Source organism: Mustelus asterias, chromosome 18, assembly GCF_964213995.1.
Source record: "Mustelus asterias chromosome 18, sMusAst1.hap1.1, whole genome shotgun sequence".
NCBI classification, from domain to species: Eukaryota; Metazoa; Chordata; class Chondrichthyes; order Carcharhiniformes; family Triakidae; genus Mustelus; species Mustelus asterias.
The window spans coordinates 53,315,577-53,332,062 of NC_135818.1; the positions used below are offsets into that span (position 1 = coordinate 53,315,577).

General features: G+C 42.5%; 1 protein-coding gene across 4 annotated transcripts in view; it reads left to right on the plus strand.

Annotated features, from left to right (window-relative positions):
• nin (ninein (GSK3B interacting protein)) overlaps positions 1–16,486 on the plus strand; it is a 163,315-nt gene that overhangs the window by 3,647 nt on the left and 143,182 nt on the right. For all 4 annotated transcript variants that reach the window (XM_078233948.1, XM_078233946.1, XM_078233947.1 and 1 more), the window contains exon 2: positions 13,593–13,799. In XM_078233948.1, coding sequence (XP_078090074.1) covers positions 13,617–13,799 — 183 coding nt within the window. In that variant the 5' untranslated portion in view covers positions 13,593–13,616. The remainder of the gene's footprint in view (positions 1–13,592; positions 13,800–16,486) is intronic.

Below are 16,486 nucleotides of genomic sequence, written 5' to 3' on the forward strand. Positions count from 1 at the left end.
CTTTTAATCAATTTTCTTAATGCCACTCAAGATCGATCCATTTCTGCATTGATTTATTTTCTGAAATATTAATGACTGATTCACTAATGCCCTTAATGAATCTGCCGTCTTCATCTGATCTGGCCTACATGTGAGTCCAGACCCACAGCAATGTGGTTGGCTCTTAATTGCCCTCTGCAATGGTGTGGCAAGCAACTCCAAACCCCATGGCCTGGCAAGTCACTCAGTTCAAGGGCAATTAGAAACAGACAACAAATACTGGTCTTTCCGTCAACACCATATCCCATGAAAGAAAAAAAGTCCACGTTGGAAAAACTCGGCTCCCCCTTGCTGCTAATTGAGGTGTTCAAGTGAGCAGTTAATACCTAGGTGGGAAGTCCGAAAAGCAAACTCTCTTGGGTCGCTTGTATGTTTCCGGTGGGGTGGGGTTGTAAGGGGCAGCCCCACATTCAAAGGCACTCTGTCTGATCGAGAGACCTGCCATTTTGAAGGGTTGGGGAGACTGCTGATAGATTGCCCCTCTGCCCTTGCTGCCTAGCCCCCATCTCTGCAGCCCCCATCCTGCCATCACTCATCTGTGCTGGCATCCTACAGTGTGGGTGAGTCTGGTACTGACAGCAGCCACCACCTCTCCAGTGGCATTCCCAAGCAATGAAGAACTGCCAACCTCTTGTGGCAGCTCTCAGTGGGTGCGACCTCTGTGTATGGGGTCCTTGATCCCAGGCATGGCCTGCCACTGCCCAGTTAAGTTGGGCAGGCCATCCCAAAAAGAGGTGATGTGGCTGTTCTTGCCAACTGTCCATCCAGAGGGTAAGACCCCCATTGCCTACCTTGAATACCGCACTCAATGTTTCGGCTTGCATAAGTGGTCTAGTCGTTGTCGACATACAACAAACTTCAGCGTACTGCCACTTTAGGGGTGGAGGGCTAGAAAAAATGAAACTAGCTTTTATACTTGCAGATGTTTAGGTGGATTCTGGGAGAATGGAATCATTAATTTGTTCCCAGTGCTACACAGATAATCCAATTTGCCTATACTGGTTGCAGGATCATAGACCCATTGAAAACTGCAGAAGGCTCAAACAATCATTTATTTGAGAGACTGCCGCTCCCTGCTCTTGCTGCCTAGCCCCCATCTCTGCAGCTCCCATCCTGCTATCACTCATCTGTGCTGGCATCCTAGGGTGTGTGTCTCTCGATCAGACAGTTTGAAAGAGGGGCTGCCCCTTACAACCCGCACCCCACCAAAAACGTAAATCAGTTAACTTTTGCTTCAGCTATTTCAATGCGGTAATTAATTGCTTTCTAGTAGAATCTGGGCCACGCAAGCCGTATGCATCACAATTAACTAAAAGACCTGACCAAAGCTGACCTGAAATTGGGTTTTGGACCTCGTTCCAATAATTTGGGTGAGCTGCTGATGCATGTTGCACTTTCTCTGGTGGCTCTCACATTCCAGTTCATAAATTTCAGACTGCTTGCCGCGCAGTAGCTCTCAGGTAAGAGGAGGGAGGGAGGGGGAGAGATAGGTGTGCTGTAGAGTAGGGAGGAGAGCTCCTGCTCATGTCAATTTTAATTTCTTAGAAACTTACCTGTTTAGTGGCAGCCCCTTGCTCGGCCGCATCCATGCTGGGAAAACCTACACTTGCAGCCTGCTTTATCCAGGGTAGCCCACGGTTTCTTCCAGGTGCTCCGGTTTCCTCCCACATTCCAAAGATGTGCGGGTTAGGTTGATTGGCCATGATTAAATTGCCCCTTAGTGTCCTGAGATGTGTAGGTTAGAGGGATTAGTGGGTAAAATATGTAGGGATATGGGGGTAGGGCCTGGGTGGGATTGTGGTTGGTGCAGACTCGATGGGCCGAATGGCCTCTTTCTGTACTGTAGGGTTTCTATGATTTCTATGATTTCAAACTCTCAGAGGTGTCCTACAACAAGCACACATAAGGTACCTCTTTAGCATATACAAGGCACCAGACATTGAAAGCCTGTCCAAGGTCAGTAATACATTGAACGTTTTTCACGTATCCTTAGGTGCACGCTCCAGACCTGCAAAACCTGTTGGACTTTAACCTGGTGTTATGAGACTTCTTACTGTGCCCACTCCAGTCCAACACTGGCATTTCCACATCATGTTAAATTGATCACTTTTTTCACCTCTGATTTACAAAAACAACCAGTTGACCAATTTCAACCCTGCAGCCTCTGGGCACCAAATTATGTCAGGTAGTCTGCTGTTTGAAAAATCTGGGAGACGTAACAACTTTGAATTGCTGCCCAGCGAAATTACAATTTCAAAGAGTTGTTTGACAGTCCAAAGTGTTATAAAGAAAAGATCCGTGCATCACTGAGCATGTTTCTGTAATGCTGGTTAAAGGCAACCCAGGACCTAAAATACTCCGATGCTTCCATTTAAAAAAAAAATACCTCTTGCGTTTAATTACAAATAAGAAGTGATCCTCATTTTATGTTTTACGGAAAAAAGACCTGGGAGCAATCCTAGTTTTCTAGCCATTTTAGCCAGAAACAGCATGTCATCACTTGACAACAAAAGGTTGCTAACAACCTCTCCTGTGTAGTTACTGCCTGCTGTTTGGTAGGTGAAAACATCAATGATGAAACTCCACTTCCCTGTGGAGACAGAATAATAAAAATAAATTGATTGATAAATTAACTAGAAGCTAGTTAACGATGTGTATTATATATTAAACACAAATTATGCGAAGCCCAGAGTTTTTTTTTGCAACGAATTAAACCAAACTGCCACAGTCTCTTGTTTAAACCCATCTGTTGGTAACCTGCCTGGATCAGGGGGCCATTTTCATTTTGATTGTGGAGCTGCAGGTGGAGTGAACCAGTGCAATAAATCAAAGCTTCATTGTTTGGCATAATAATGGATGTCAGGATAATCACATTTTTTTTTAAAGCTGTGACTGCCCAAGCAAAACAGACTTTTAAAACGGCCTCAGTTAGTCATTGCTAATGGCATCAAGTCACTGCTTTCAGAATTTTAACCCGTTAATAATTTTTCTTGTCTCTTACGTTGTGTTCAAAATGGTCAAAATCTGGTTTGCACACTCTCACTGTAAATAAACCGGTTTATGCATGTTGATGGGGAAGATTTACGTATCTTTTCATATCACCATCATCATCACCATTACCAGACTCGAAATGACTAAGACTAGGTGTGGCTCAGTGTGCCACTGAGGAGTTCTAAGGCTGTAGGTTCAAGTCTGACTCCAGAGACCTGAGCAAAAAGTTCTGAGCTGACACTCCAATACAGTATTGCGAGCAAGCTGCACTGTCAAAGGTCCTGCTTTTCAGATGCAACCTTAAACCAAGGCCCCAAGGGGACGGCACGGTGGCACAGTGGTTAGCACTGCTACCTCACAGCGCCAGGGACTCTGGTACAATTCCAGCCTCAAGTGACTGTCTGTGTGGAGTTTGTACTTTCCCCCCGTGTCTATTTGGATTTCCTCCGGGTGCTCCAGTTTCCTCCCACAGTCCAAAGATGTGCAAGTTAGGTGGATTGGCCATGCTAAATTGCCGCGTAGTGTCAGGGGGACTAGCAGGGTAAATCCGTGGAGTAATGGGAATAGGGTCTGGGTGGGATTGTTGTCGGTGCAGACTCGATGGACCAAATTGCCTCTTTCTGCATTGTAAGAATTCTATAATTTGGTGATTCCATCTGCTTTCCAAGATGGAGGTAAAAGATCTCAAGGTACTGTTTCGAAGAAGAGTAGGGGAGTTATCCCTGATTTCCTCATCAATATTTATCTCTTACCCAGCAACACAAAAATGGATTACCTGGTCCTTATCACATTGCTTACAGTCCTCAGTTTGTAAAAGGTGCTATAAAATTTCAAATCTTTCTTTTAAATGCGACAGTTTTGTGCTGAAATCTTTGGTCTGTAAGGATAACCTGAGGCTATTGTATGTTCAGGCATCAACTGGAAGTACGTGTCCATGCGGTTTGTTTTAGAAAAAAATAAATTTGCAAAATATGCACTTTGTGTCATTGCTGTAATGTAAGACTCTGGTTTTTGAATAGATAGAATGAGAATAAAGTAAAACGTGCTACTTTTGTTCTCTGAATAAATTGGAACTGGTGCAAAAAGGTTGACTGCAAAATTGGACAGGGTCTGAAAGTGGGCACAGATATTGCAGTGCATAATTTACCTGCGCGGTTGCTTCCACTGCAGTTAATTTGCCTGATAACTGTAAGCAACCAGTGTTAAAACCTGGATGCAGTGCCACATTGACCTTACAGATATGGCAAGGTCATTGGATCCATCCACAAATTCCATGTCCTGTTAACTGTTCCACTAGCGCCCTGGGTGGATATGGCCTCTTGCTAAGAGTCTTCCACCTCTCCTTCTCCCTCTTCCAGCAGCTGTTCCTGCTCTGTGTCACCTTTGCTCATTCTCTCTGCCATGCTCTAATCCAAACACAATACAAACTATTGCACACATATCAGGATTAAATGGTTTGTGCAGCTCGCTGGAAATCAGGACCAAGTCCCACACCATTTGCCACAGGATACTAGGCATTGACATCAAGTTACGCTCTGTATTGTAGCACAGCAGCGGGATGTCGGGAGTGGAATCCCTTTCAGTTGGGGTAAATCTCAGGGTTAGTGTGCAGCACCCACAAAACGACATCTGCATTGTCAATGGTACCATGGCCATGGGGAAGCCTGTAATCCTCACAAAGCCATGTGCTTGCCCTCGATGCATTAAAGTTCATGGCCATGGTTACTTTCACACCCACAGGCAGTGCCATTCTCACCCTGCTCTGAGACCATAAAGATGGAAGATTTCAGTGATAATCTCATTAGTGGAACAAGAATACCCGACTGTTCCTTACTCAGGAAGGAAAATTGCCCCCGAGCGCCCTGGGTGGATATGGCCCCTTGCTAAGAGTCTTCCACCTCTCCTTCTTTTTCCAGCAGCTGTTCCTGCTCTGTGTCACCTTTGCTCATTCTCCCTGCCATGCTCTAATCCAAACACAATACAAACTATTGCACACATATCGGGATTAAATGGTTTGTGCAGCTCGCTGGAAATCAGGACCAAGTCCCACACCATTTGCCATAGCACCCCCTTCAACAACTTTAAGCAACTCTGAAAAGCACTAAATGCTTCTACAATGGCCACTAGAAACCAGCTAACAACTTACCTGTAAGTGGTTGATGGTCCCTTTAAATAGTGCCAGTGAAGAACATTTCAGCCATGGAAGCCTGATTTCAAGGTGTTATCTTAATTTTCAAGTGTCAGCATATTTCAAAGAAATTATAGTCTCCAACGAATGCATAGTGAGTGTCTGTTTTAAAATACTAGTGGTCATTTTGCCTCCAGTATTGTTTAAACTAACTCTCTGTGGCAATGGTATGCAAAGATTTGTTTTCATAACTAGCTTGTTAATTGATTAGTTTTGAATCTGTAAAGACAGTAAATCAACCATCTTTACTGTGTAATTTTATATATGCTTATAGACTATTTCTAGTCTTGTGATCACTGCTATTGATAGTGGTGGATCCTGACAAAGGAACTTTTTGTGAACAAATTGCTTTTAACATTTGATAGTTTAATGATTAGGTCCATTCATAGACACAGAATGATAAAGCACAGAGGCTATTTGGTTCATTGTGCCTGTACCAGCTCTGTGGAAGAGCTATCCAATTAATCCCACTCCCCTGCTCTTTCCCTATGGCTCTGCATTTATTAATGCTGATTCAAGCCAAGTGGTTCTGCCATTTATGTCTGTTCTTGAATTCAGTTTTCAGTCTTCCATGAATTCGTTATGGCTACTGGTCGAAAACACAAAATTATCCGTAGTTTAGTGCTAAATTTTGCATCTTACTTTGAGGCCAATGGATGTCCATTTTGAAAAAACTTGACAGTTTCACTGGCAGTGTAGTGGGTGTTCCACTGAGGCTAATAGCTTCATGAGATGATAAGAGAAGTGTTTGAGAGGTGAGCTTATAGAAGTAAATAAGGTCACCTCTCAAACACTTCTCAACAGAACCGGAATATCCCAGCACAAACAAGGACTGAAGACTTTGGCCAAAAAGCTTAATACAAAGAGTGACCATAACATGAAATGTGATTCTTATACAGGGCATTGGCTGCAAATATAATGGAATCATTTAAGAAACCATTGTATGGACATTGGGGGATTTTAGGGTCTTCAGGGCAAGTTATTAGTCTTGACTAAAGAGAGCTTTACATTTATGGCCAACAGATGCTTTGGGACCTTTGTTGCTGATAATTTGTTGGGAAAAAGATAATATTTAAATAAAAATAGACACACAAAAACATATAGCTTATAAAATGGAAATTCTAAGCAAATACTTTAGAGCCTTGTATCTCCTTTCTGCCTAAGCTTCTTTTAAGCAATTATACTTTTGCTAAGGCGATTAATAGACTAATAAATAACAATTAAAAATTACTGTCTGTCTCATTTCTCTGAAATGTACTGCTTTCAGAGATTCTCATGTGTAATTTGTCAGTGGGTTATCACATGCCCCAGTCGCCTGGATTCAGCGCTATCATTAGAATACTTTTCATGAAAGTCTAATAGAGGATGACATGCTCCATTTCATATTAATCTCTATGAATAATTTGTACATGCTGGGGGAGACGTACAGATTCCTAGCAGGAGGTAGGTCTGATATGTCTTAACTTGTTTTATGGTTCTAAAATTTGTACTTTACCCAAGGAAAACATAATCAATTAGTTATCATTCTAATTGATTAAATCCCCAGGAGGAAATCTTCAACTTGACTTTTCTACAATAGAAACTTTAGGATCATTGTTCTGTTTCAGAATAATGATACTTGAATTGTGTGCAGCCTTTCCAACTGTGTATGTTTGAGTTTGTGATCACAGGAAGGGAAATCAGATTGATTTTGCCCCTTTCTAAACAGGGTGGGTTAGATTATGTCCAACCAAGGATAGAATTGCTCCAGTTTGGAAGAGAATTCTTGTCATGTTTCTAGAATGTTTGTTGGGGAGGCGATAGTGGTATTATCGCTAGACTATTAATCCAGAAACTCAGCTAATGTTCTGGGGACCAGTTTTGAATCCCACCACGGCAGATGGTGGAATTTGAATTCAATTTTTAAAAACTGGAATTAAGAATCTACTGAATTCCATGAAACCATTGTCGATTGTTAGAAAAACCCATCTGGTTCTCTAATGTTCTTTAGGGAAGAAAATCTGCCGTCCTTACCCTGTCTGGCCTACATGTGACTCCAGAGCCACATCAATGTGGTTGACTCTCAACTGCTCTCGGCAACTAGGGATGGGCAATAAATGCTGGCCAGCCAGCGACACCCATGTCCCACAGGTGAATAAAAAAAAATGACTTCTATTTCATTTACTAACCATATGATTGGAGAAGAGGGTGAGTCAGTTGGCTCAATTGGCAGCAGTGTGGTGCCAAATAACGGTGGGTTCACTTCCCATTCCAGCTGAGGTATTTCTTGGGCCTTACCTCCTCACCTTGCTGCATTGTAATGTCAAGGCATGAATCATGATACCAACCTTTGGACAATGAGATGCTGCATGGAGAGACCACACAAACAAAGGAATATATTTGTTTTTCTGATCATTGCTAATTTAAACAGAGTTTTGATTCTGGACCTGCGTCCCATTAGGAATACTGCTACCCCAGGCCATCTCATTGCACTTGGGATCCTTCACAATTTTGTGTCTTATTTGGGATTAGGTTCCAGATTGTTTGAAACCACTATCACCCAATATACAGCTAATCCTAGGTGATTCTCTCCTTGTCTGTGTGCGTTAAGCCAATTATAGCATCATTACTGTTACCCCAGTAGTTTATGATGCTTGTTCTCATAAGCATCAAGATTGATTCGACGAAAACGATGAGGTAATCCAGAAACTATTGGAGAAGAAACGTAACCTCTTCAGGGATTAACTCAATGACAAGTCATCACTATCCAAGCTCAGTGCTGACCAATACATCCACAGGACTGTCCAATGCAGTAATGCAACACTTGGCTGAATCAGAAACAGACAAACTTCAGTCATCTGCAGAGCCACGAGGGCTGGAAGAGATTCAGCAATGCTCTGAAACCTGTCTACAGCCCCCAGTGCCTGTTAGTTCATCACTAATCCTCATTGTCAATGAGTCAACACTACTCACAAAAAAAGCCCAAATTCTAGAAAGATGGGTCAAACACTTTAACTACATCCCCAATCAGCCTTCTCCATCAAGGAAGAAACAATCAACGCACTGCTACAGGTTGCCAACAACTGCTGTGTTAATGACCCTCCTATGCTGTTAGAAATGACAAACACCAATCAAACTCATCTCGAGTGGCAAAGCTTTGGAGCTGATGCTATCCTAGCTGAATGACTAATGTCTGGTCAAGAAGCTCACTGAACTCTTTTAGTCTATGTGGGAGCAAGGAATCCTTCTGCAAGAATACAAAGATGCCTCCAATTGTCCATCTGTCCAAGTGGAAAGGAACTCGCCAATCTTGTGGCAATTATAGAGGAATCTCGCTCCTCTCCATCGTCAACAAAATCTTTGCCAGAATCTTTCTGAACTGTTTAGTGCAACGTATCAACCAAGATCTTCTGCCAGAATGTCAGTCTGTTTTCTGAAACGGTTGAGGAACCACAAATATTGTGTTTGCAGTTAGACAGCTCCAGGAGAAACGCTAAGAACAGAACATGAACTTCTATATCACGCTTGTTGACCTGACCAAGGTCTTTGACACAATCAGCCATAAGGACCTTTAAAAGATAATTTGTAAAGCATTCAAAAGGGAATTAGACTGTTAACTGAAAAGGAAGAATGTGCAGGATTACGGGTAGAATGGCACTGGATGAATTACTCATTTGGAAAGCTGGTGCAGACACAATGGGCCGAATGGCCTCCTCCTGCGCTGAGACAATTCTGTGATTTTGAAATGGAAAATTTGTCTGCTCTGAGAAATTTATCATGATGGGTTGATATATCTATAACAACGTGCTTGTGTGTGTCCTGGATGATGATGAGTCTCCTGACCCATTCCTCGTCACTAATGGAGTTAAACAGGTTGTATGCGAGTGTCAGCCCTCTTCAGCATGGTTTTCTCTGCCATGCTTTGTGATGGTTTCCATGATGGTGATCCTGGCATTAAAATCCGATATTGCATGGGCAGGGAGCTGTTCAATCTCAGCCTACTCCAGGCAAAGACCAAAGTCTCCAAGGACATGCTTCATGATTTCCTGTGTGCCTATGATTCTGCGCCAGCTGTTGGTGCAGAGCTAGACATGTAGTGCAGCATGGAATTGTTCTCCAATGCATGCAGTGACTTTGACCTTCTGAAAAGCAGGGAGAAAACTGTACCAGCCTGCTCCAGGAAAGCCCTGTCTCAAGCCCAAGGTTTCAGTACATGGACAGAATTTGTCAGCAGTAAACTTGTCTTGGTAGCAAACTCTCTCAAGCTGTCTATACTGACAACTAGTCACATGCAAAAATTGCCAAAGCAATTGTAGCCTTTGGCTACTTTGAACATCAATCTGGGAATGAAGAGGAGTAAGTCTGCCTACCAAACCAAACGTCCACAGAGCAATAGTCCTGCCCACTCTGCTCTGCACATGGAACTTGGTCTGTGTACCAGCATCATGCTAAGAAGCTCAACCACTTTTCACTTAAGCTGCCTTTGGAAGCTTCTGAAGCTCACAGGGCAGGAAAAATACCAGACACTTGAATGCTCACCCGAGCTGGCATGCCAAGCATCTACACCATATTGACAGTCATGATTGAGTTGGGCTGGTCATGTAGCCACAATGTCTGACACTCAACTACCAAAGCAAATCTTCTTTCAAGCTCAAATCTGGGGTGCGCTATCGTGGCTGTCAATGGAAGTACCACAAGGACACTCTGAAGGTTTCACTTAAGAGTTTTGATGTTGACTTCAAGTCCTGGAGGACCCAAGATTGCTGCACCTGGCGCAACCAATTAAAAAGCAGGTCCACCTCCTTTGAAAGTAAGCGCATATCAGAGGCAGAGGGAAAACGCAAGGAGAGCAAATCCTGAGCCAGAAACGCTTCCAAAATTCAGTTGGCTGCAGTATCCTATCCCTGTTTGCATTTGAAACTCCTGGGTGCAGATCGACCTTCGCAGTTACCTACATACCTACCGGAACTCAACCAAATACCACAGCTAAGGAATATGGTCATCTTTGCCTTGAAGGATGGACAAGAACTGCCACCCCAGCTGAAGAGGCACAAAATGTGGATCGAAACTGTAACACCTCTGTTCTGTAGCTCAACTATCACTGGATAAATTCGTAGAGCATGTTCAAGTTCTCACTTTTAATTTACACATAGGGACGAATTTTACCGTCTTGCCTGCCACGGGAATTGGAGCAGGCAAGGGGTGGACCATATGGAAAGGTCCGTTGACCTCGGGCGGGATTTTCCGGTTTCGGGAGCGAGCGAGGCCGGAAAATCCCACCCATACTTTTTATTTTTTAAGTCGTAAATTGAGAATTTCTATTTTAATTTCATTCCCGGGCTATGGGTATCTCTGGCAAGACTGACTTTACTGTCCATCCCTGGTCGCCTTGAGATGTTGGTGATGGGGCTGATTCTTGCAATGTTGTGCCAGATTGAGGAAACCAAGTCGCTTGCTCGGCCAATCCAGGGCACAGTTAAGAGTTAAACATGTTGGTGTGGAATAATAAATGACTGCCATTTTTGACAGTTTGATTTTTTTTCTCTCTATTTGAATATGTGGCAAATGATTTCCTAAAAGCTCTTTTTAATGCTCTTTACAGTGCATGTTTGTAAGCATCTGGTAATGTTCTATTTAATTGGCTGATTAGATTTCACACGTCTGTGCTTGGGAATTAGTAACAGGGGTGATATTGTGCATGAAAGCTTGTTATCCTTGTCTGTTGAAAGCAAAGGAGCTTACTTTAAGTCACGTAGCCTCCTGAAGTAATAGTCAAAGAGTATTCAGACTCTTTTGTGTTGTCTCCAGCTCCATATTATGTTGCAGCTGGTGTCATTTGGAAACCTCAACAAACCTTACTGACATTAATAAATGCAGTCATTACTGTTAAGTGTGTTCTCCTATCATCACAGCAAGTGGGGAGTGAGTTTGCATCCAGCTGATGCCAACAAGCTTTTTGTATTGCGATTAGCGACACTGTTACCTGCCACTGAGCAAGTATCATGCTGAGTGAGAATTCAAAGTAGAAATGTTTCCAGAAAAGCCGTGCCTTTTATGCAGTATCAGCACAAAAAGCCTACCGATAGAAAGTCACTTTTAAGAAATTGCAAGTTTAGTAACTGCAGAATTATATACATCTTTCATATACTTCATATACATGTATGTAATTCTGCAGTTACTAAACTTGCAATTTCTTAAAAGTGACTTTCTATCTGTAGACCTTTTGTTTGAAATGTAAAATTCTGTAAATTTTAATCGATCAATTGAAAGCACCTGGCACATCCCATTGGAGCTTGGTCACACGGGCTGTTGCAGTGCTTCTTTTTATTATGTTCCATGGTTCTGAGCCACTTGGACAGCAGACCTTTAAATATGTCAGTAGTAAGTTTACAGGGTCACAGCTGATGATTTCCCCCCCTACCCCCTTTTTGTGTTGAGGGATTGTGATGTCTCGCTGAGATGAGCTGCTTCAGAAGCTGTGTTTTGTTTAGGTTGTGATTTTGAGGAGGGTTGATGTGTGAACCGGGACAGGAGGATGACCGTTCCAAGATTTTATTTCCCATCCTTTAGTTTGTCTAAGTCTAATTTTTACGTATCTGCTTTATTTAAAATATATATTTCTTTTCTCAAAGTTTTGACTTCACTTCTTACATCCTAGACGCACTGTAAGATCGGTTCATTATCACTACCATTTGTTGTCAGCTGGCTGATACAAAGATCTGAAATATTGACTTTATCAGGGATGCAGTGGAATTGTAATGTTGCACTCATTTGTCTTTTGGGACATGTACAGAGTGCAACAGTCCTTCAACCTTGCTTTGCTGAATGCAAATCATATGACTCCTTGCATTAATACTGAGAGCACAGAAACGGGCCATTCGGCCCAACAGGTACATGTTAATGTTTATGCTCCAGATGAACTTTCTCCCAGCTTAATTCACCTAGCCCCACCAACATATCATTCATTTCCTTTCTCCCTCATGTTTTTATCAAGATTCGCCTTCATCTACACTATTTGCCTTGTGGTAACACGTTTTGCATTCTAACCCCTCTCTGGCTGAATAAGTTTCTCTTCAATTGGATTTATTAGTGACTATCTTATATGGCCCTTAGTTCTAGTGAACCCAAAATGGAAACATCTTCTCTACAACTATACTTTAATAAACATATCACGCCATCTCTCATTTTTCTCTGTTCTAGAGAAAGGTGCTCCAACCTGTTCAACCTTTCATTAAAATCATAGAATCACCTCAGTGCAGAAGGATTCCATTCGGCCCATCATGTCTGCACCGACTCTCTGACAGAGCATCTTACCCAGGCCCTATCCCTGTAACCGGACATGTTTACCCCACTTATTCCCCTAACTTATCCATCTTGGGACACTAAGGGACAACTTAGCATGGCCAATCAACCTGCACTTCCAGCACATCTTTGTACTTCCAGTAGGTGTAACCCCTCAGTTCTAGTATCATTCTGGTAAATGTTTTTGCATCTTCTCCAATGCCTTTATAATCTGGAGACCAGAACTCTTCACAAGTGTGGTGTAATCAACGTTCTACATAGGGTTTACCATAAGTGTTCTGCTTTTCAGTTCTATCCTTCTTGAAATGAATCCTTTGCTTTGTTTGCCTTTCTTAGGACCTTGTTAAGTTACATCGCTACTTATAGCAAATTGTGTTTCTGTACCCCTGACCCCTCTTCTCTCTACCCCATTTAGAGTTATTTTCCTAAAAGATTTTGGCCTCCTTATTCTCACCTACCAAAATGTATAACCAATAGGAGAGGAAGCACGTAATCTATATTCAAGAGGAATAGGGTTGGAAACTAGAGAACTTGTGTTAAAGTTGTGTAGATCCCTGGTTAGACTGCACTGGAATACTGTGAACAGTTCTGATCTCCACATTATAAAAAGTTTATAGAGACACTGAAAAAGATATAAAAATTATTTACTAGGATAATACCAATTCCATGCCCATTCTGAAAATGTATTAATGTTTTCCTCTATTTTGTCCTGGTTCTCTTCTATATTAACTGCACATCCTGTTTGGTATTGACTGCGAATTTTGAAGCCATACTTCTGATTCCAAAGTCTAAATGATTGATGTAAATGCCGAGCACCAGAGGTCCCACACTTGAGCTTTATGGAACACCGCTTCTCACATTTTGCCAGTCTGAGTAATTACTTTTAATCCTTTATTCTCTTTTTTTGTTTTATAACCAGCTCACCATTCACTTTACTACTTGACCTCTACTTATTCTGACCTGAGTCTTGAGTCAACGCAATGTCTTTTCAAAAGCCCTTTGTAAATCCTTTTCCAGGAAAACGAAATGCTCATTTTGTGAAGAGGAGGTTAGGGCAGAAAGTTGCTGAAGGCTTTATTTCATTTTTCGACAGGTCGCCATCGTGGTGTGCTATGGGATGGATGAAGCAGAGCAAGATAAGTATGAGGCACGGCTGAAAGAGGTGTTTGACAGCTTCGACACCATAGGCACTGGGTCACTGGGCCGAGAAGAGTTGACGGATCTCTGTCATATGCTACAGTTACAAGAGGTGGCTCCAGTGTTGCTGCAGACTGTTCTTCAGGGAAACCTCTCTGGCAGGGTAAGAACATCTTTGTTTTCGGGAATCACTTTAAATAATTACCTTAATTGTGTTGATTAAAGCTTGACCTTAATTCGTTTGTGCAACGTCATCATTTACTTTATTACCATTTCTTATTTGATAATGACCTTTCTTATTTGATAAAAAGTCACCGTAGTCCCAGATGACCATAGGTGACCGTCAGGTTAAATCACCTCAAGCGAGGGGCAAGGTTGAGAAGACGGGCCTTCATGAATAACCTCAGCTGGTACGGGAATTGAACCCATGCTGTTGGCATCGCTCTGCATCACAAACCAGCTGCCCAGGCCAACTGAGCTAGCCAACTCCTCATCTTATTTGATAATGACCTATTTGAAATACTGTAAAGTGAAACTAACAATGGGGGTAATTTTAACCACAAAAAATGGGTGGGTTGTGTTTGGATGGAACGTTAAAATTTTAAACCCAACCCCAATTCACCCACCTCCAATTTTAACAGCAGCAGGATGGATGGAGACAGTCTGCTTCCAAAGGTGGACTGACCTTTTAAACATTATAATGAGGCTCCCTGCCTCATACTTAACCTGTTTTCCAGGTCTAAGCCTGGTCAGCCAGGTTTCTCGTGTCTCAGGAAACCCAATAAGTAAAGGGAGCACTGTTTTCTCTACAGCACTGCTTGTGGGCCAGGTGAAGGAGGAATGTTTCTTCCCAGAGCAACAGGCGGTGTAGTGCATTTAATATAGAGGAGAATTGTGACAGAATAAAGGAAGAAATCAATAAGCTTTCAGAATGGGTGTACAATTGGCAAATTAATTTCACCATTACAAAAGTACTGAGGTTCACTTCAAGAGGAATAGGGTTGGAAACTAGAGAACTTGTGTTAAAGTTGTGTAGAACCCTGGTTAGACTGCACTGGAATACTGTGAACAGTTCTGATCTCCACATTATAAAAAGTTTATAGAGACACTGAAAAAGATATAAAAATTATTTACTAGGATGATATCAGAGGATATACCTAGTAGGAAAGATTGAACAGCCTGGGGTACTTTTCTCTAGAAAAGAGAAGACAAAAAGGTGACCCAATATGTGTCTTGTTAGGGGAGAGATGGAGAAGTTAGTTCTACTTGTAGGGGAGACCAGAACTAGAGAGCATTGATAGTAATTAATAAATCCAATAGGGACTTCAGGAAAAATGTCTTTACTCAAAAATGGTTAGAATGTGGAACTCCTACCACGAAGGAGTAGTTGAAACCTTAAGCAATGAAGCATTTAAGGGGAAACCAGAGTAATGCACAAGGAAGAAAGGAATAGAATGATGTATTGGTGAGATTAGATGAAGAAGGCAGCAAGGTGGTTAGCACTGCTGCCTCACAGTGCCAGGGACCGGGTTCGATTCTGGCTTTGAATAACTGTCTGTGGAGTTTTCATGTTCTCCCTGTGTCTGCGTGGGTTTCCTCCGGGTGCTCCACAGTCCAAGGATGTGCAGGTTAGGTGGATTGGTCCTGATCAGTGCACGGGATAGTAGGGATAGGGCGGGAAAGTGAGCCTAGGTAGAGTGCTCTTTCGGAAGGTCATTGCAGACTCGATGGGCTAAATGGCCACTTCCTGCAATGTAGAGATTCTGTGGATTCAAAGGGTGTGGAGCACAAATATCAACCATGGACATGTTTGGCTGATTCTCATCTGCAAATATTATGTAAAATATCCTTATTTCCTCGCCATTTATGTGCCTAGTTGCATCTCCTAGGTGGGAATGTTTATATATCTAGTCACACATGCAATCAATTTGCATTTTGAGTCATTGTCCACCTGCCAATGCTGGTGGATGAGAATCGGTGTGGACCAGGTTCTACCCTTTGGAAGGGGAATCCTGAGAAGTTAATCATATTCTGCACCAACAAGAATTACTTGAGCAGCAGTAATCGGAGCTGTGGAACAATCTTCTGGTGAAGAGTGGGTGGAAAGAAAAGAGAATCCTGAAGCAATGCTTTGGGGGTAGTTTGGGAGAGAAATGTAAGGAGAAGCAAAACTTTGTGGAGAATGCAAGGAAGGAGAGGGAGCATGTAATACATCCTATTTATATTTGTTGTGGGTCAGCATGGGAGATGGAATAAAAACAAAAATGTTGGAAATATTCTGCAAGCAGGCAGCGTCTGTGGAAAGAGAGTTAACATTTCATATCATTAGAACAGGTTAAAGTTAGAGATGTGACAGGTTTTAAGCAATTGTAGGAGGAGGGGGAAGGAAAGCGTGGTGGAGAGAGCGTGTGTGTGGGGGAGGGAGCATGGTAGGAGAGGATGTCCTCATGGGGTGTGAGGCAGGAGGTGGAGGTTTTTGGGGAGAAAAATCATGCATGGAGAAGTGGCTAGATGGGTGGAGAACTTAGCCATAGGAGACAGAGGGTAGCGGTCGAAGGGTCTTTTTCCGGCTGGAGGTCTGTGACCAGTGGTGTTCCGCAGGGCTCTGTACTGGGACCTCTGCTATTTGTGATATATATATAAATGATTTGGAAGAAGGTGTAACTGGTGTTATCAGCAAGTTTGCAGATGACACGAAAATGGCTGGACTTGCGGATAGCGATGAGCATTGCCGGGCAATACAGCAGGATATAGATAGGCTGGAAAATTGGGCGGAGAGGTGGCAGATGGAATTTAATCCAGATAAATGCGAAGTGATGCATTTTGGAAGAAATAATGTAGGGAGGAGTT